Consider the following 20,967-nt stretch of genomic DNA (forward strand, 5'->3'; position numbering starts at 1 on the left):
GAATTCAATCTAGTTCATTTTATTGATTTTCTTCACATTTTACAATTATTTCGATTTGATCCCTTTGTATTGTTGAATTTATTTAAATTTTTATTTGTAATTTCATTTTTGTTCAATTTAGTCCTTAAAATTATATTTGCATATGAAATTAACTCATACTTATTACTTATTTATATTTTTTAATTTGCCCATAACTTTTTAAATGGGTATAATTTAGTATTTTTTATATTAATTTCCACCTCACATTTTAAAATTATTTCGATTTGGTCTCTCATCAGTGTTTGTTGTTTAATTTATTTAAATTTTTACTTCTAAATATATATTTGTTCAATTTAGTTCTTAAATTTATATTTTTCATAAAATTGATCCATGATTATTTATATTCTTAGTAATATACTCTAAATCATATACAATTACAAATTGCAATTCAACGTTTGCGAAAGACGAAAATAATTAATCAAAAACTAAAAATTAACCCTATTTGAACTCAATTTGTGTTTGATAGAGATCCGACCTGAATTTTATCTGCCAATGATATGACCTGATCTGAACGAGATCCGCCTGAAGTCTATCCGAACCTAAATTAAACTGATCTTTAATTGCTCCAGACCTGAATTGTTTTGACATGAACTAACATCAATCTGAACTGAAAGTAACTCGACTTGAACTCGAACTGTACCTGATGTCAAATCAACCTGAAAATGACCCGACTTGATTTGACATGGACCCAACCTGATCCAAGTCGAAGCATCAAATTTACCTGACTTGACTTGTATCTGATTTTACCCGACCTAACAGTATCCGACTGAAACTTGAACGATTATCCGATTTAAACTTGAACGATTATCCGATTTTGCATCCCTAGTGCTGATGAATTTATGAATTAAAAGTGTGAAATATACAAAATTTATATCAAGGTGGAAAAACACAAAAAGATAAGTATTTATGGGTCGATGAGTTGGTGTTGATTGCGAAAGGAAACTACATATTTTGATACTTCAATTATTTTTAATGTTTAATTTAATTCAATACATAAGTTTTTTTTATAAAAGATTTACCCTCTGTAAGTACATGTTGTACAGGCACATCAATCAATCTATCAATGTAAACGATGAGAGTAATACTCTCTATGTCAAAGACAACACGCTGCTGTCTCCATAGTAGATAGAATCATCTAAACGTAGTGTGATAATCTTGTTGGTAAATTGGCTTTGCTACAGCTGTTGAAATTCTAATACTCAGGTTTCTTGTCTATGATTCTTGAACAAACTTGTATTGCTTGAAATCTACTAGGCTTTAGTCTTCTCGGATGCAATCGGAGATTATTTCCGACCGATCGTGCTGACTCTGATACCATGACATATTATGTTGATATGTGTAAACACACATCTTTAGAAGTGAACCACGATAACACACCTGGTTGATTTGCTGAGGTTTTCCAGGTCCTTGGTGAGTTAGCATATGATTTGATAATGCAATTGCTAGTAAGGACCCTATCCTTTCTCCGAAGTGGTTTCCAAATGCTTCCATGGATGCATACATCGAATCTTTTGCAGCTTCGCAACCTGATTAGATTCTAAGAAGTTGACTTTCGTTTCAATGAAATCGAGTTCTTGATCTCTTTTGTTCAACCATGATTGATATTGCAACAAATTCCGATCTTCCTTCTTATATATTCATCATCTCATATGCAGCCGTCTTGAGTCTCATGTCATATATACTGGCTCGACATAGACTAAAAACTCTGAAATTGAAACCTCGGATCTTAAACATTTGATCCCAGGGTTTGTCAATCCTGTCCCTAATGTGGTCTGCATATAATAAATGCATTTGAAGCTATTGAGCCGTATGCACTGAGCTATTTTGATGGAGAAAGCCCTCCACTTTATCCAGTTGTACCAGTGGTTGACTTCAATGATCTGATTAACTCGATTGACAGTCATGAAATGCAAGGCTAGATGATCAGATCATCAGTAGTGCTCTTTACTTCCTTAGCTTCAGAAGCAAGGGAAGCTGTAAAGCACTCCAAGTAAAAGAAATAGCATTTGGGCTCGAGCAAAGCGGGTTCAGGTTCTTATGGTCCTTGTTTGTGTCACTGTCACGTCCACAAAATGATGCTTCAGAAATGTTGCCAAAAGGGTTCCTGGAAAGGGTCTAAGGGAGGGGGATGATATGCACTTGGAACAATCCAGGAAAGCTTGTAGTTCGGTACCAATCGCAACATGGCCTTTGCAGAACAGCAGATTAATGCATTCACGATGTCAAAGGAATCAGGGTTAATAATGGAATTCATGTTGGACTACATGAAAGATGGTGATGACAACAAATTGAAGATTCAAGGTAGAATGTTCTCCAGAAATATAAGGTATGTAGTATAAGATTAATTCAAACTATAATTAGTTAATTAGTTAGATTTGTTAATAGTTAGTTATGGTTTTGGGTTATATAAACCCAATAGTTGTGAGTGAGCTACCAGGTTGTATTGCAATTACTTCATCAAAATACACTTTTATTGTTTCTCTTCTCTATATTCATTCTAATCAATTACTAAACCCTAGCCGTTTACATTTATCACCATCAGTAATCTCCGGCCACCATGACACCTTTCCCACAAGGTAAAATGGAATTGTGCAGGAGTAACACAAATACACCTTACATGACGAACACTTATTAACAGATATGTCATAGTTATGTTACTTAAAACCTTGAAACAGCATCCTTAAAGTGATTAATTCAAGGTAGAGTGTTCTCCAGAAATATAAGAAAGTTGCATCATCAGCATTACAGTCTTAATAACAATTTGCCCGAGTCATCAAGAATCAAAGCAGAAAAAACCAAGTAGATGGAAATCAATCATTGAGAAAAGTTAACCTTTGGTTATGTTGAAAGAAAGAAAGAACGAATCTTTTGTGAGGCTTCAGCTTCACAGTGACAGCAGATAACAGATAAGGATACTTTAGCCCGAACAACATTGAATTACGAGGCAACGACAACAATTAGATTTTAGCTGTTGAAAAAAAAATGATTAAAAAGATTGAAAAAAAAGGGAATTATAGATAAGGGTAGTACAATTATGGATGGTGGGTTTGCAATGTTTTAAAAAGTGGATTTTTGTTTTCTTTATTATTTTTCATGTCTAATGAGGTGCTGCATATGTTTCTTTTAATAATGCATTTACATATTAGTATATGTTTAAAATTTCTTAACAATTAATAATATACATATACTTGCAGGCATAGATGTTTAAATCCAAATTTTTGAAAAAAACATTGCTTATTTTTACCATAAAAATTAATATGATAAATAATCAATCCTTCTGATTTGCCTAACTAAATTTAATTTATGGCAAAATAATAATAAAAAGTTAACATTTTAATCTTGATTGACTGCTAATAATATTTTTCCTTTATATATATATAAAAAAAATATTGATATAAAAGGAAAAATTTGTGGCATTGGTGAAAGCATGGTGGAGAATGTAACAGGCAATGAGGAGTAGGAATCTCCCGAGTGTATGGTAAAGCTAGTAAAGTTAACAGACTTGATGGGCAATCACTGTCTGAAGAACCAGGTTCTTGCCTATTGTCGACCACCTGTTAAAAGTTTGGTATACTTTGATAAATGATGCATTAGGTGTCCATGTGTCAATATATGTATTTGTAAGTCCAAAATCAATACCTCTATCAACAAGTGTAAAGAACATTCAACAAAAATCATTGTTGAATCACATTAATCTTGACCTCACTATAGTCACCTTCCAAACAATCTATGATTTCAAATAGACTCATAATTAATTCTAAATGTAATCATCTCAGGATTTAAATATCCACATTATTAAGAGACTTAATATTTCGTCTTATCTTATAATTGAATTTCAAGGGATTTTTAATTTTAATTCGAGGAAGAACTAGAGATATATAGCAAAAGATGTATTCCTTGAGCTATAAGAAAGCAGGAAAGTATGGTAAATAGAAAAAATTTAGCATAAAAAGAGGAAAGCAGTTAAAAGAAGCTTCAAGGCACCAACAACAATTCCTAGTATTGGGCCAAATATCCTATAGCAAACTCAGATATGGAGCCCATAAATCAATGCTTAACATATATATATATACACACACATGATCATGCATGCTGCTGCTTCTTCAAGGGTTTTCATTTCTGGTTTTGTTTGATTTTTTTCCTGTTGTTGTTGAAAGCAAACGAAAATGGTGTTGAATCCAGCGAAGAGGGAAAAGAAAGCTCAATACGATCAAAAAATATGCCGTCTCCTCGATGAGTACTCCAGATACTGGTTGTGGCCGCCGATAACGTGGGATCCAAACAAATGCAGAGCATCAGGCAAGGCTTGAGGGGTGACTCCGTTATTCTGAGGGCAGAATACTATGATGAAAAGGTCCATTAGGATCCACTCTGAGAACACCGGCAACGATGCTATCAAGAACCTCATTCCTTTGCTCGCGGTAATCCATTTTTTTACTTTTTAGAAACTTTTCTATCCTTGGGATTTTTTTTCATTTCATTTTTTCTTAAGTTTGTTGCGTTGCGTTGTTTTAATCAGGGTAATGTGGGTTCATCTTTACCAAGGGTGATTGAAGGAAGTTCGTGAAGAACTTGGGAAATACAGGTATACACGTACATAGAGTTGTTTTAATTAATTAATCTCATGATTATATGTTGTTTTAATTTGGTAACCGATCATTGATTACCATGTTGTTACCACTTTGATTAGGGTTTGTTCCGTTTCCCACTCCATGATTGATGATTATGTTCTTTCTGTTCCTGATTTTGATAATTTTATGTTCTATATTGGACATCATAGTATTAAATTACAGCCGCATCTTATTCGCAACGCAATTTAGTACTATGATGAACATGGAACATGGATAGTTTACATTAGCCCCTGTTTTTCCTTATATGTGTGCTTTTGACTGATCTTCAGGTTGGGGCTCCAGCACGTGTGGGTCTCGTTGCTCCAATTGATGTTGTTGTTCCCCGGCAACACTGGCCTTGATCCTTCTCAAACATCCTTCTTTCAGGTTTATATATATAACTATAAATATATATATATATACACACGCATATATAAGCATTTGATTTGTGTTTGTAGCTCTCATGTGTGCTATAATCTCACAGTGACATCCTCTAATCAGGTGCTCACATTCGACCAAGATCAACAAAGGCACGGTGGAAATCGTGACGGCAGTGGAGTGGTTAGGAAGGGTGAGAAGGTAGGCTCATCCGAGGCAGCCCTGCTTTCGAAGCTCGGGAAAGCCATTCTCTTACGGACTCTCCGTGGTATCTGTGTCGACAACGGGACGGTTCAGCCCTGAGGTGCTAGACCTAACTGAAGACGATCCATGGAGAAGTTTGCGGGTTGGCTCTCCAATGTCACTTCCCTTGCCTACAAGAATGCTCTTGCTCTTGCTGTGGCTACAGAGTACACCTTCCCCCAGGCTGACAAATCAAGAATACCTCAAGGTTGATTTTTATTAATGCATTTCATTTAGTTTGGTTCAATTTATGACTTGTGATTGCTTGACAATGCTAAGCGGTGGCAGTTGGTGGGGTGCAGCTGCTCAGCAGATTCGGATGCAGCCAAGGAAGAGAAGGTGGAAGAGGCGAAGAAGGAGGAGTCGGAGGAATCCGATGAGGATCTTGTTGCTGGTCTTTTTGACTAAGAAATGGTGAATGAGTTTGGAATTGGGGAGATACTAGTAACTGAACTTTGTATAGTAAGTTTTAGCATTAGCTTTTGAGTTCATTTGGTACGTACTCTATATTTAATATCATCTACCCTTTCCTTCGCTACATCAATTCTTTCTTCTCAATTTTTGGCACATTGATAGCCGATGGTCAAGATTGAATGTGTTAACAAGGGTTAAGGAAAATTTTATCAACTAAAAATGTACAGTTTTGGGGATTAAAAGAAAATGTTTTAAAATTATGGAGCCAAAGAAATATTTTTTCAACTAAAATTTTATTGATTTAAAGGCTGAAGTAATAATTTTACCTAGCCAGAGGGCTAAGGCCTTGTCTAACATCCGATACATTATTAATTTGATCATATAGATGTGCATTTATGCCTACTATAGGTCTATAACATAGCTGTCACGTTCTTTTCAGGAATACATTTATAATCACATATTTAGAATTTTTTTTGAGAATACACACATATTAATATTATAAAAAATTTATATGAAATAAATATAATTAAAATTTTCAATATGAACAAAATAAAATTAATTAATTAATTAAATTTTAAAAAAACACGTGTCTATCTTAAATAAAGCGTATATCCACCATTGTATATCAAGGGCGGATGCATTAAGCTCCCTAGGGGGCCAATGTATCCCTATTATTTTAAAAAAAATAGTTAAATTTAATTTAGTGTAAGAAAAATAAATAAAAATAAATTGCATACCCATCAAATATGCATTACTAAATAAGGATATGATCCCACCTTGTCCCTTGTACCAACAACACATTCATGCAGATATGAGAAGATATTGTATCTTTCATGCATCATATTATATTATATCTTAACACTTTAATCTAAACTTTTAATTAATAAATTTTATGTTTATTCTAAGTCTGAATTTTACTAACATTTTTTAAAATGATCAAATTAATATACATACGAATAAAATATCATTCAATGAAACAAAAAATACACTGAATCTTCTAAGCACTCGCAAAAACCAATTAGAAAAAAATATAATTTGCTTTGTATTTTATATACTTAAGGACCTCTTAACTTATTCCCCGTCAGAAAACCACCCATTACATAACATTATTTAGATCATGGGACATGCTTCCCGTTACATTACAACGGTTTACAAAACTGTCATGCCACGTAATCATCACTTCCCATGATCTCACAATGCAAACCAAACGATATTCAATATGTTTTTTTTTATTATAAAATTAACAAATAAAAGAACAAATATATATGAAATTACCAATCAATTAAAAAAGAACAAAAATACACATAATAGATGAAATTTACAATTTGCATGGAATTGCCAACAATTACAAGTTCTGCTTTAAACAGTGGCCGAATAGCCAATAGTACCTCGACACTCCCCTCATGGGTTGGTTTGGACTTAATCGTTGCAATATGCCAATATTGAAGCAGACTAAACTTGGCCACCATCTACGATTGCCATGCCTGCGGAAATGTGTGATTTTATTTACAAGTTAATGGATAAACTAGAAAGTGAAAAGCAATAAGCTCCTTGAGCAAACACACAGAAATATAAACCAATGTTTAGAGACCAAGGAAGACATTAGAAATATTGTACTAAGTAGAAAAGTTTTTTTCCAAACCTTAAGTCATGAATTGAGCAGGCATGCTGAAGATTGAAGACAGCTAACATATCAAAGCTGTCACAAGTCGTACGATACATTTGTGCAAAATTACTGAAGACAATTCCGAAATAAACGAACTCCCTGTACAAGATAAATTGTTAATGTTAAGAAACAGGTTAATTATTCGAAAAGATAGAATGTTGTCTGCGCTGAAATAATGAATCTATACCTGCAAAGCGAAGGAGATGTCAGCTTCATTAACTTTAGCATTACTCTTTTGAACTTACCATCACGAGATTGAACCAGTTTAAAGAGCCCCTGTATAATGAATCATGTCAATGTCAACCTCCCTTTCAATATTTGGTCTAGTTAGATACTTATGCCTCTTGCAAAAACAGCTACTGCAGTCATTTTAAGCTAGTTTTGAGCATGAACCAAGCGACCTCAGTGGTTCGGGTTTCGGATTCAAGCATTATGTATGTCAAGGATATGAGCACTCAATGTTAAATGGTTGAGAGTTTTGAACATATATACCTTGTATTCAACTCAGATTAATAAATAAATAACGCTAGCTTATAAGTTCAAACCGAAGAATAGGTATACTAAAGTTACCTGGTCATTTAGCACTGCATGCTTGAAAATTCCGAAATTCCAACTGGTGCGATCAGTGCTGATGTGCAGATGTCAATATATGATTTTTAGCTGCAGAAAATGCAAACTGTCAATTAAGTAACTACTCGGTGAGTCAGCACATCATTGTCAAACATTAAGAAAAAAACACCTCCCCAATAGTTGTATCCTTCTTCCCACCACGGAAATACTTCACGGCAGAGCAAGTATAATCTGCAGCCAAACTTAACAACATAAGTTGAAGTAGAAGAGACATGACTATAGATGAACTTTGGACTGCTGTATTCCTTATAGGCTCCAAGCTTACTTGTTGATGCTGAGAAGAGACTGTATAGTGTCAACTATAGGTGATCTGAATGTCTTTGACAATGGAAGTGCCATATGATCAATCCTCACCTGAAACATATCATTATGTAAGCAAACTGTAGGAGCAGTGATGGGGGTAAGTATAATGTGTAAGATTGATGTAACAAGTTCAAGATTGGAAACAGTAACATTAAGCTGTTGAAGGACACTTACAGTACTATTCTCTTGAGATGGATAGATTTCAAGAGCAGTTAAGTCTGTGGACTGATAAGCTCCCCCCTCTTCTGATGTCAAACTCAAATTACTTGCAGCTTCCCTTAATTCTGCTTCAAGAATTTCAACCGCACTCCTGGAACAACTCAAGAACATTAGCTAATAATTAAGAACACCTACTCTATTCAAAGGGTGATATACAAAGTAAAATATACATATGTGAAACATGATTCTCCAAAGACCATCACCTTTTTCCGTGCTAAACAGAAAAGGAAAGATAAATGCCTTGACATCAAATTATTTTTATTATCAGATATCTAGCTCACAAGGCATTAAATTCCTGCATCAGCAGTCAATTTTAATATCACTTCTAGGCCTAATTGGCTAAAACTGAACTATCTAATATTTCATATTAAAGTTCCGATAAAACACTGACCTACAAACAAAAGAGCTTTCCGCATATCTCCAGATGCAGCTGCAACTTCTGTTAATTTCAAGCAATTAGTATCTATTGAAAGTAGATTGATGAAGGTGTGAGGAGGTTTTCAAAGAAGCAGTATAATCACTCTGGCACAAAGTTCTAATGCTTGTTGGTGGAAGACAATGTATGGAAGTACCTGTTAAGTAGAAAGCCATTAAAATTCAATAACGTTGAGCTAGCGCACAATCAAATTCCAAGTAATTGAAACCAGGAGTGAAAGTGGAACTAGTAATTACCAAGAGCCTCTCCTGAAGTGTTGAAAGGATTTGATCTTTAGAGCACGGAAGGTTACAACCATGGCTTGCCTAACATAGAGAAGTGGTAGTTTAATACATTAGAATTACTTCCAGAACAGCTAAGCGTCTATATTGCATCATTGCAAGTAGCTACTTCTACAAAAAGGGACTAAAAAGCATTCTTTGAAGATAATATCAGCAAAGAATAAATAACGGTAACAATTTAGAAAGTATTGGACTAGCATTACTAAGGAGTAAATCCACAACCCCAAACCAGTAAATATAAGACTATGCTCTAGATGCTTCATTCTCAACTCTGGTGCTTAGGTGAGAAACTAGGAAGATGCCAGATGACATTCATTATTATAGTTGAACATATAAGGACAAGCAAAGTTACAGCCACTTCCAAAGCAAGGATAACTCCTAGAAAAGAAATTTCTATCACATAATCAAGCTTATATCAGTGTCAACCAATGTAATTATAGTAATTAACTCACAGTTCAATGACTGGAGTCTTGGAAGAAACCTATCTGCTAGATCAATGGAATTTGCTATTCCTGCAGGAAATAAATAAAAACAAAATCATGAGTGAATGTTGGCATGAATAAGACAAGCAACATAGAAATAAGCATAGTGAATGATACCTATCAATATACATCTTGAGAATGGAAATGTTGTAAGCATGAAAGATCATGAAGTACTTCCCTATCCCTTGTAATCAAATAATCCAACTCATCAGCATAATTAACCTGCAAAAATTCATGGTTTTATTAAGGCCAAGTGGGGGAATAAAGAGTTTCATTCAGTGAGGGCATTTTTCTCACATATCTTTGAGCCCGATGGCACCTGCTTGTTAGAATACAGGTTTTGTAGATGTTGTAAAGGTGATGTTGAGCCCGTGATTTTCTTCTTTGATTGGTGCATGCCAAGAATCTGCCAAGTCAATCATCAGGGGGTGCAAACCTTCCTGTTACAAAAGGAAAATTGAAAATGATAACTCACTTCAATAATATTTCAAGGTAAGAGGGGCTACATAACAATGAGCATACCATTGTTGCCCAATCAATCACTTGTTGTTTTACTTTCTCCATCGATACGATTTCCCGGTCCCGGACATCCGCATACATACAAGCTCCCAGCTTTCTCTTGTTCGACACATGTCTTGCAAAATCCAAAACCTTTTATTGTTCATCTTCTCGGCACACAACAGTTGATGGGGCTGTTGAACATGTAGAGCCCCTTCACAGCCCTCATTTGCTCAACATCTTTAAATAAAGTAAAAAAACTAATTCATACTATCATTGATTGCTCAAAATTAAAAAGGCACATTGTGGGGGTGGACTAGCTACAAAATTACCCTCGGATTCCAGCATTTCTTCACTAGTTTTCCGCTCGGGTCTTCCTTAATTTTCTGTTAATGTATAAATTTAAGGAATATCAGCAATCTTTTAAACCTGATCCAGTGCTTTTGTAGAACACGAATTTCATCAAACACTAAAAAGGAACTAAGCCATGAATAACTAGTTCTTATTTTAGTTTGTCAATAAATCAAATAAGTCTCATATTAATTCATTTTGCTTACCCCGTACATTATAACATATTACATTTGCAGTGCTGCTTGGACTTGAAATTAGGCGACGGCGAGGCGATTTGAGTTTCATCGGCTTTGAAAACGGACTCTCTTTGAACGCCTCCGAGTTGGACCTTAACCTTCGTTTCTGAGGAGTACAACTCCGTTGGATACAGCCACGTCGCAGCTCTCGGCGACCGACACTCCTTTGAATGGAGACGAATTGCGATCTGCAATTGCAGGCATTGTTAAACATTATACGATTTAGACAAATGTGAACTAAAATAAACGGGCTTCAATTCGATTGAAGAGTGGGGAAATATTGGAGCAATATACAAGAGAAAAACACCATTTAAAGAATATGAAGATGAAACTGAGAAGCGGGGAAATGTTTATTATCGCGGGAAACTTAACGTAACAATTTCGCCTTCCGCCTTTTATTGGATTAATCATAATTCTATAGAATGGGCTTCATACAATAAATCCAATGGGCCTTTGCTAATTCGAAAATTAATATGAGTTTTTGTATAATCCAACAACAACTCAACTACAAAAATAGAGTAATCAAGTAAATAATTATGCGAACATATCTCTAATACCAGCTTATTAACAGAATTATGATCCACCGTCATCAAAAATGGCAAATGCTATGATCAGAAAGCAAGGGATCCACCATTGTTGTCATTACAACCAGGCAAGTCGTTTGTTTCACAACTTACTTTGCACAAACAAGAGTGTTCACAGTCGTATACATGTGTTTTTCTTATATCATTGACACAATAAATTAGTCACTCAGATCGACAATAAACATTGAAAAATCATTGAACTACGTATCAGATTCGAGCGGCGTGAGATAAATATCCACGAACGTAATCGCAAATCTAAATCCAATCAGATTTTCCAAAACAGAAAAGATAAGCAATATAATAAATAAGTATCATCTTGATCAATCGAAGCGTTGTCAAATTCAATCATGATAAAAAGATAAAATGTAAATAACAATCAAATAACTAGGGATGGGCATGAGACCCGAATCCGATAGATCTAAATCCAATCAGATTTTCCAAAACAGAAAAGATAAGCAATATAATAAATAAGTATCATCTTGATCAATCGAAGCGTTGTCAAATTCAATCATGAGAAAAAGATAAAATGTAAATAACAATCAAATAACTAGGGATGGGCATGAGACCCGAATCCGATAGGTTCTGATTGGGTCGGGTTAAAAAATGGGTTTGGGTCGAGTTCAAGTTTAGGGTGAAAAAATATCCGACCTAACTCGAGAAAAACATATAAATTTACTTTTATATTTAGGGATAATCGCAATAATGCTCCTCCATATATTATTATTTTTAATTAAATCCCTAATTTATTGAATAAAAATAATATTTTTAATAAATATATTATTTCAGATCGAGTCGGTCGAGTTCGGATTTTATCTAAAAATTTGGGTTAGGTGGAAGGTGTATATTTTTCGGGTTTGGTCGATCGACCAACCCATGCCCATTCCTACAAATGACCAATAAAAAAAACATCCCACAAGACAAAGAAAAATGTATCAAAAAGACAGATAAAAATGTGTCATAAAAATAAAGTTATTAAAAAAATAAATCAAATATGTAATATAAAAAAATAACAAAAAAATTAAAGAATGTCAACGGTCAACGATTAACACTAAAACTAATATCACTATAGAAAAAAAGTTTCAAACGATACGAAAGAAACTTATAATAACCTATTTTTAGATACAGTAAAAAGAAAAATTAAATATATACGAAACTAATTTTAGTTATTCAAAATTTCGAAATCAAAGGCAGTTTTTATTTTATTTGTCAGTCTAGTCCAAAGGTTTGTCAAGAATTTAAGGTCGTGGAACCGTCAGTACGATGATTACATATTTTCCTGAAGGGAGCATATAAAGTTTCCGATACTGATTCATTTATTTCATCAATGTCAAAGCTAAAATGGAGAACCCTCACGTAGCAAATACGATATCATAAAAGGAAGAGTTATTCAGTGTCAACCTTTTTTTCTCAATACCTTTATAATTACTCTGTTAATTATTTCTATAATTTGTTTTATTATGTGATATACTGATAATGAAATTTGTTAACTGTCAAATTAAGATTCTATTAGGTGTCTCATTCATATATATAATCATCATCAATGGATTATATCCTATACCTTTGAAAATTACAATTTTCACCCAAACCAAAATTTTAGTTTTGATGCCTAAATTAAGCGCTTAATTTCGTTGTTTAAAACAAAATATCAAATTATAAATCTTTTAGTATATATCTAGAATATTTATTTATCATTGATTATGCACACACGTCCTTTAGATGATGTAACTGTTGTGACACATATTTTTTTAAAGATAACAACTCTTTCTTTTTTCATTAAGATCACTCAATAAATTCAAGTAAGTCCTTTATCTATCGTTTTTTAATATATTTACTTACTTGCCTAACAAGATATTTTTCTTCAATTGTCTTTTCCATGAGGCTTTTGTTGGAAGAATATGGAAGACACCTTAATTACAAGAATTGCCACAACTTTGTTTCAATCAATGACCAAGAATCTCGATTTGGATCCGGAATAATCCGAGCCTATAATAGAAGAATCCGCTGGATTCATTCGAGTTTATCGATATCCGTCGTGCCACTCCATCGGTGGTGAGGCTTGGGGCATGATCCCACATACGGTTAGCTCGGTGCTTTCGATAGTGAACCAAGACCATGTCGGGGACTTGAAATTTTAAAGGACACAACAAATGGCTCCTGGTTAACCCAATTCCAAACACTCCCATAGTTCATATTGGTGACATGATGCAGGTCTATAAAACATTCCTTGATTCAACTTTCATTTATAAATGCAATTATGAGATCTTACATTTTTTGTATTAAACGTTACCAGTTTAGGTCATAAGCGACGATGAATCATATGTGAAACACATGGTGAGATTAATAATAATTACATTCATTATTACAAATTGTCTTTTTTTCTTTTTAACCATGGTGATGATATTCATAATTTTTATTAGTTATTGATAATGTACACACTCTACAGATATATTTGCTCGAACTCGAAGTTTAAAATATATTTTATTTTACCGCTAAAGTTAGGCAATGACTTAGATAAATTGTGTTTCTCTAACTTTACTTATTGTAAATTTCTTATAATCATATTAATTTTATGTTTCATTGTTTTTACACTATACATTTTTTGAATTATTTAGAAGTGTAGAAAACTCGTTACTTGACGAGAAAGCATAAAGAAGGGAAAAAAAGGGGAGAAAATTTATTGTTCTCTCTCTGTATATTATAAATAAGCTGTTATTTTTTCCCCTTTTTTCAGTTACCACTCAATAACGTTCTTCAGTTGTAAGGGTATCAAGTTTTTTTTTCCTACTTTGGGGTCTTCGATGGCGGCGATCGGTGTTTTAGAAGACTCCGTTTGGAAGAAAAGGAAACGTATGAGAATTTTTGAAAGAAAGAAATTTGATATTAACGAAAAAGTTGAGGTAATGTGGCTATTCCCATTATCGTTTTTTTTTTCAGATTCTGGGTTGTAATTTTCTTGGGTCTCAATACAGTTCTCTTTATGTGGGTGTTTTTTTTTTGTTTTTGAATTTTTTTATTTTTTTAGAATGGTAGAATTGGGTTGTATTTGGTTTTTTCTATTGATGAAAATTTCGAATTCTTTTAATCAGTGTTGTTAGAGTTGCATTCTGCTGTTTAATTGTTTATCTCATTGATAATGCGCGTATTAGCGTGGCTTAGTGTCTGTTTGGTTGCCATGCAATGTTCATTAGTAGATCGTTTCAGACTTCTCCTCGTTTTGATCATTTAAATTTTGAATATGAATATCTAGTTGTTTCAGAATATGAATATGAATATTAATATTGTTTTGATCATTTAAATTTTGAATTTGAATATGCATTTTGTAGGTGAGGAGTGTTGAAGAAGGGTTTCGGGGTTCATGGCATCAAGGAACTGTTATTTCATGGGATAAGAGAGGGTGTCACGTAAAGTATGATCATCTTCTTCTTGATGATGGTTCCGATAGGCTGGTCGACATCGTCGGTGTTTCTCCTGTAATGAATGTTTTTTCTTGTCCGTGTGAGACTCACTATAACTGTCGAGCGACTATAAGGAAATTACCACCTAAACTAGAGTTCTGCAAATGGAACCTTTACTACGGGCTCTGCATTGATGTATGGTATAATGATGCTTGGTGGGAAGGTGTGATTTTGGACCATGAATATGATTCAGAGAAGAGGAGAGTTTTCTTCCCTGATTTGGGTGATGAAATGACTGCTAAAATCGACAACTTACGGATTACTCAAGATTGGAACGACTTCAAAGAGGAGTGGCAACAACGAGGAACCTGGTTGTTTCTTGAGTTGATTGAACAATATGGGCAAGAGTGGTTTCTTTCTGTTTCTGTGCAACAATTTTGGTATGATTTACGGGAAAAAGACGATTTTCAAAATGTTAGAGAGTGGACATTTTCTTGTGAGTCTTTGTGGAAAGAATTGGTACTGGAAGTAATAAAAGATAACCATAAAATCACCGTGGATCATTTTGTGAAGGTATTAGGCCTTCCTGGTTCCTCCCAACCAGAATCCCAATCGCAAGAGGAGCCTGCTATACCAGATGCAGATGTTAGTATGGGTACTGATGCAAATTTAGGTGATACTTTTGCTATTGTTCCCGTTAAGAATCAATTTAACAATCAATTTAACAGTACTTTGTTGAGTCCAGACAAAGCTATAATTACGCCGAGTCAAGAGAAATCTAGTTCTGGTCAGTCGATGCATATTTTCAAGGATGATAACAATGTTTTGGCTGAACCTAACGAACCCTGTGCTGATAATGCTGTCTGTAGTTTACCTGAGGCTTTGATGGTCTCACCCTCTGTTGCAGATGGAATTTCCTGCATCTGTTCTGTAACTAGCAATGAAGGATTTTCTGGAACTGATACAGATATGGCTGAAAGGAGGGCTAAACATTCAGGGCCCAATGTAACTGCTACATGGATTCCTGCTGACCCTGAGCTTGTTTCTAAAGCTGAGTCATGTCCTGATGTCATTGCCAAATACATTCATGCTGGTAAGAAACCCAATAATTCTCTGCTAACTGACGTTAGGAAGCATCTTCTATATCAGGGATGGAAAATGGAGTCTAAGCAATACGGAAAACTTATCAGATGGCGATACGTCTCACCAACTGGGCACCTTTATTACTCTCTTTATCAGATCTGTTTAGATCTGACCGATCACTCCAGAAAGCATATTTGTTCAAACACCAAAGATGTACATGTTGAACCAAACGTCAACCATCTAGGTGTTGTTGAACCAAACATCAGGGTACTACATTTTGTTGAACCAGAATATTGCCCTCAAGCTGTTTTGGAGTGGTCTAAGGCTGAATTGGATGAGATTCGCAAATGCAAGAGAAGTCATATGACACTGAAGGCAAAAAAGCATCTCTCATGGCTGGGTTGGGTGTTTCACTATGCTTCCAGTAATGGAAGGCGCTATTTGTGTTACACTTCACCAAGAGGAAGGATGTACCAGTCACTTAGGGAAGCCTGCAAAATCTGTATAAAAGAAGGTGGAGTTTCTCAAACTGATGCTACTCCTAGATCAGTAGAAGAAATTAATGCTGTTGAGGAGATTGAACGTCAGTTAGCAAGTGAAAAGCTTTCTTCTGCACTTGCGACCCTCGATATCCAGAGAAGCTCTATGCCATCAAATACTGAATCTGAAAACTGGTCCAAGAAGTGTTATTCGAGATTTGAGGGAAGAAATGTTGTTGAGCAAAGTAGAGTCAGTCAGAGAACTCAAAAGCCTAAAAGGAAGAGAAGGGATAGTTCATCATATCTTGCATTTCACTTACAAAAAGGGCGAGCTGACTTACCTGTTAAATACACTAGGATCTCAAGATTGAAAGGTGGAAAGTCACCTTCGACATTGATCAAACTAAGAGAGAATCTGAAAGGTAGTCAACACAACCGTGTGCTACGATCAACAAAAAGAGTGCAACAGACTGTAACTCCTAGTTCATTGCATCAAAATTCACGAACTGTGCTGTCTTGGTTAATAGACAAAAATATTGTTTTGCCAAGGTCAAAAGTACATTACCAGAGGAAGGAACAGAGGTTGAAAGCTGAAGGGAGGATAACTCGTAGTGGAATTATGTGCAAATGTTGTGACAAGGTATACACTCTTGGCGGTTTTGTAGCACATGGCGGCGGTGAAAACCACAGACCAGCTGCCAAGATATTCTTGGAAGATGGAAGGTCTCTATTGGACTGCCAGATGCAAGTAATACAAAATAGTAGAGTGGAGTTGGGAAAAAAAGAAGAATTCCCAGTTAGCATGCAATTGCCAAATGGACAAGAACGATGACATTTGTTCTGTTTGTCAGTATGGCGGTGAACTAATTTTATGCGATCAATGTCCATCCTCATTCCATAAAAACTGCCTTGGTTTAAAGGTATCACTTTTGTTATTATTATCAGTTCATTCCCATTGTAATATGCTGTTATTCCGTTTTCTTAAATCCTACAGATATTTGATTTCGTCTTTTGAATTTTCTGTCATAGACTGTTCCAGATGGTGATTGGTTCTGTCCATCATGTTGCTGTGGGATTTGTGGTCAACACAATCTTAAAGATGGTGCAAATATGGTGTATGACAGACTTTTCACTTGTGCTCAGTGTGCGCATAAATGTAGGTTAATTTTCTGTATTTGTTTTGATAACTCAAAGTCTATTGGTTTATTTATAAATTTTTTGTGTATTTGATGCCAGATCATGTTGGCTGCATATGCAGTGCACGGGCAGATAGGTTGGAAATATGTGCAAAAGAAAATTGGTTTTGCAGCAAAAAGTGTGAAGAGGTACTTTCAATCAGCTTTATTTCTGTAATTTGTGTTGTGCATCTATGAGTGATAGCTACTGCTATTTCTTTCTTCCTTGGGGCTCAAGTTATTTCGTGTCTTCAGTAACTTTTTTGACTTCTTACAATTGCTGTTTTCTTGCAGATATCTTTGGGCCTTAGTGAGCTTTTAGGGAGACCAATTCCTGTTGGATCAGACAATCTAACATGGACATTAATTAAATCCGTGCAGCCAGAGAGTCATGATCTTGATGCTTCAGATAATGAAACCATGGTTGAGAATTATTGCAAACTTAGCATTGCGCTTGAAGTGATGCATGAGTGTTTTGAGAATGTCAAAGACTCTCGCACTGGAAGAGATCTTGTTGCTGATATTATATTCAGTAGAAGGTGTTGTCTTCTTATGCAAATCATTGCTTCAAACTTTGCATTCATTTGCAAGTCACTTTTTTATGTGTCTTAACTTGAGCGTTTTAAATTTATAGCTGGAGTGACTCATAATACCAACAGTGGAGTATGATGTCTACGTTGGCACCAAGGGGAGGAGAATTATCTCCTCTGCGTGATTTGTCTCTTTTAATCTCGCAAATCTTTATCTTGGACTGAATGTTTGATGGTTTGAATTAGCTAATTTTAAAGATTTCTATTAAATTAACTGCATTTTATCTTTCTTACAGCTAATCTGGTAGCAATTCAGTTTCTATGCCAGTAGGCCATAATAACCTACAGCTGATACTTGAGCTTCATAATGTTTTTGTTGCTTCTATACTGTTATGATTTATTAGAATTTTGTTTGTTTAATGCAAGCAAGTGGATTACATGTTTGATCCATTTGTTTTTTTGAATTTTACAGCTCACAACTTAACCGCTTGAACTTCCGAGGCTTCTACACAATACTTCTGGAAAGACATGATGAACTCATTACTGTTGCCAATATTAGGTAAGCTTCTCTAAGTAACAGTAGTTTGTTGTATAGGACTGAAGGCCTTGGTTAGGATTTTTTTAAATGTTTGCCTTGTTAATAATGGTAGTTTTTATTTCTATTTTCCCATTCAAGGGTTCATGGAGAAAAGGTGGCCGAAATGCCTTTGATTGGTACCAGGTTTCAACACCGGCGACTCGGAATGTGCAGCATTTTGATGAACAAACTTGAGATGGTTAGCTATTTCATGTTTGGATGGTTTCTTTTACTAGTAGTGCTTTATATCCACTATTGTTCAAATTTCTGGGATTAGATATCATCCAACTCTTTCCATGCTAAACGCATGCATCTCACAAATTTCTAACCATTGCTTCTTGCATGATTTCTTCAGATGCTAATGGAGTTAGGAGTAGAGAGGCTGATATTACCTGCTGTCCCTGATGTGCTACACACATGGACTGGTTCATTCGGATTTTCAGAGATGACGCCATCCCAGAGATTAGAGTTTGTAGATTTTACATTTTTAGATTTCCAGGGTGCTACCATGTGCCAGAAGCTTTTGCTCAATAACCCTTTACCGGAATCAAGCATATCATTTGGTATTTCCAATTCACTAGCCACCTAGTTCAAGTATTAATTACGTCACATTTTAGTTTTCACTATTGTTTTTCCAGGATCCCAGTTTGAACTTCATAGCGATAATGTAGATGATGGTCGGTCTGATTCAGTCTGTGAAGTACGACTAACAGAGGAATAGTGATTATGGATCAAGGACTACTGGAGTACGTCTCGCCTCTTTTGCACTCTATTTAGAAGAGAAAAACTGAAATCGGAAAACTTCACTTTTCCTGGGATGGCCTAACCAGAGAGAACTACTTGCTTAGTACCCTAACCATATTATAACCATGTAAATATCATCTGTTTAAAAATCTTTAATCATTAAATTCAAGTCCTTATGACTTATGACATGTGCAAGATAACAATCCTTGTAGAATGCCCTGCACTAATATTGCTTTTAGTATTTGTAGGGGGGGGGGGAAACAATGTATTTGGTGCATTATGCTTTGCCATAATTCTCTGTATATCCTCTTAAATATTGGCTAGTTGGGTTTAATTGCAAAGTTGTTGACAGTTGCTCCTGACCCTATTTTCCAATTGCAGGTAAACCAACAGAGTGCTTAGTGGAGGGGGGGAAAAAAGAAAACGGGTTCATAGCAATTTTAGAAGGCTGTGGAGTTTTAGTTTCATGGATACTCAAACTCGCTTAAGGTTTATGTATAATCCTGGGAAATATGTAGAGCTGATTACCTTTTAAGACGAAGAACGTTGTGCTCATTTCGAGTATCCTTTGTCCATATTAATGGTTGTGCAAGTTGAAGGATCACCAGTAAACCAATATTTTCCATCTATTTATGGTGGTGCCATTAATGGTTGTCGCCACCGTTAACAGTTCTGTTTAGTAAATAATCGCCCCCAACTTGCAATACTATGAGCCAAATGACTTCAATAGTTAAGAGAACGGTTGTGACTCCTAGAGGTCTCGGTTTAAACATTATTTGCAAGGACGTTTGAACGTTTAATGTCAAATAGTTGAGAGTCCTTCAAACAAATGTTATTTTGTTGAGTTTTTCGATTATTAAAAATTATAAAATGGTCATCCAACTATTCATATGTCAAAACTTGTCTTTTCTATTAAAAAATTAATGACAATCTGAGCTTGACGTTAACCTGTAAATTGAGATATGATAGTCGATTGAGATTTTAGGATCATATTTTATTATATCATGTTCATCGGGTTAGCGTATAACTCATACTGTCGTCAATTTTTTTAACAAAAAATGTTGAGTTTTGAACATATAAATAATCGGATGACCATTTTGTAACTTTTAATAGTCGGAAGACTCAATAAAACAATGTCCTATGACAAATAATTATTTTGTAATTTGTAATAGTTAAGAGAACTCAATAAAGCAATGTCTTATAATTAGAGGACCATGTGCGTACTTTACCCTAAATAAACCTTAATGTTTCTTCATTACTGTGTGCTGCACTCATAACTAGGGTCGGGTTGAGTTTTTTTAAGTGTGATGTTCGGGTCGGATTAGGGTTTAAGGTGAAAAATATTCGTCCCGATTCAAAAAATATAATTTTATCTTATATATTTAGGAATAATTATAATAATATCTCTCTATATATAATTTCTTTCAATTAAGTCACTATTTTGGGTAAGGTCAAGTTTCTAAGTTATATGTCGGGTTGGATTCGGGTCGAGTGAAATTTTATTTTGGGTATACCAAAAAGTCAATCCGACCCATAAATTATTTTGATTTTCCAACTTGCTTTGCACCAATAAATTAAAGTCAAAGTCGAAGGGGCAGGTAGGGGTTTTGGATT

The 20,967-nt window shown here is 34.9% G+C and overlaps 1 protein-coding gene and 2 pseudogenes across 1 annotated transcript; 2 read left to right on the forward strand and 1 right to left on the reverse strand.

Moving 5' to 3' along the window:
- The first annotated feature begins 3,960 nt into the window (after window positions 1-3,960).
- Window positions 3,961-5,678, forward strand: LOC120144054 (annotated as a pseudogene).
- A 1,738-nt stretch (window positions 5,679-7,416) lies between these two features.
- LOC120144079 lies at window positions 7,417-11,008 on the reverse strand (annotated as a pseudogene).
- Window positions 11,009-14,168: 3,160 nt separating this feature from the next.
- Window positions 14,169-19,330, forward strand: LOC120144056. The gene is made up of 10 exons (XM_039158209.1): window positions 14,169-14,267; window positions 14,694-17,075; window positions 17,116-17,247; window positions 17,357-17,483; window positions 17,564-17,652; window positions 17,797-18,041; window positions 18,505-18,591; window positions 18,709-18,808; window positions 18,965-19,172; window positions 19,248-19,330. Exons 1-10 carry the CDS (start codon window positions 14,169-14,171, stop codon window positions 19,328-19,330), a joined length of 3,552 nt encoding a protein of 1,183 aa, XP_039014140.1.
- The last annotated feature ends 1,637 nt before the right edge of the window (window positions 19,331-20,967 follow it).

The sequence above is a fragment of the Hibiscus syriacus genome, unplaced genomic scaffold (genome assembly GCF_006381635.1).
Source record: "Hibiscus syriacus cultivar Baekdansim isolate YM2019G1 unplaced genomic scaffold, ASM638163v2 tig00110879_pilon, whole genome shotgun sequence".
NCBI classification, from domain to species: domain Eukaryota; kingdom Viridiplantae; phylum Streptophyta; class Magnoliopsida; order Malvales; family Malvaceae; genus Hibiscus; species Hibiscus syriacus.

Excerpts from the sequence above, each read along its gene's own strand:
- LOC120144056 (XM_039158209.1), top strand. The coding sequence starts at position 14,169 with ATGGCGGCGATCGGTGTTTTAGAAGACTCCGTTTGGAAGAAAAGGAAA. Across the intron at positions 17,248-17,356 it reads AAAACTGCCTTGGTTTAAAG|ACTGTTCCAGATGGTGATTG; the intron begins GTATCACTTTTG and ends TTTCTGTCATAG. Across the intron at positions 17,484-17,563 it reads TGCTCAGTGTGCGCATAAAT|ATCATGTTGGCTGCATATGC; the intron begins GTAGGTTAATTT and ends ATTTGATGCCAG.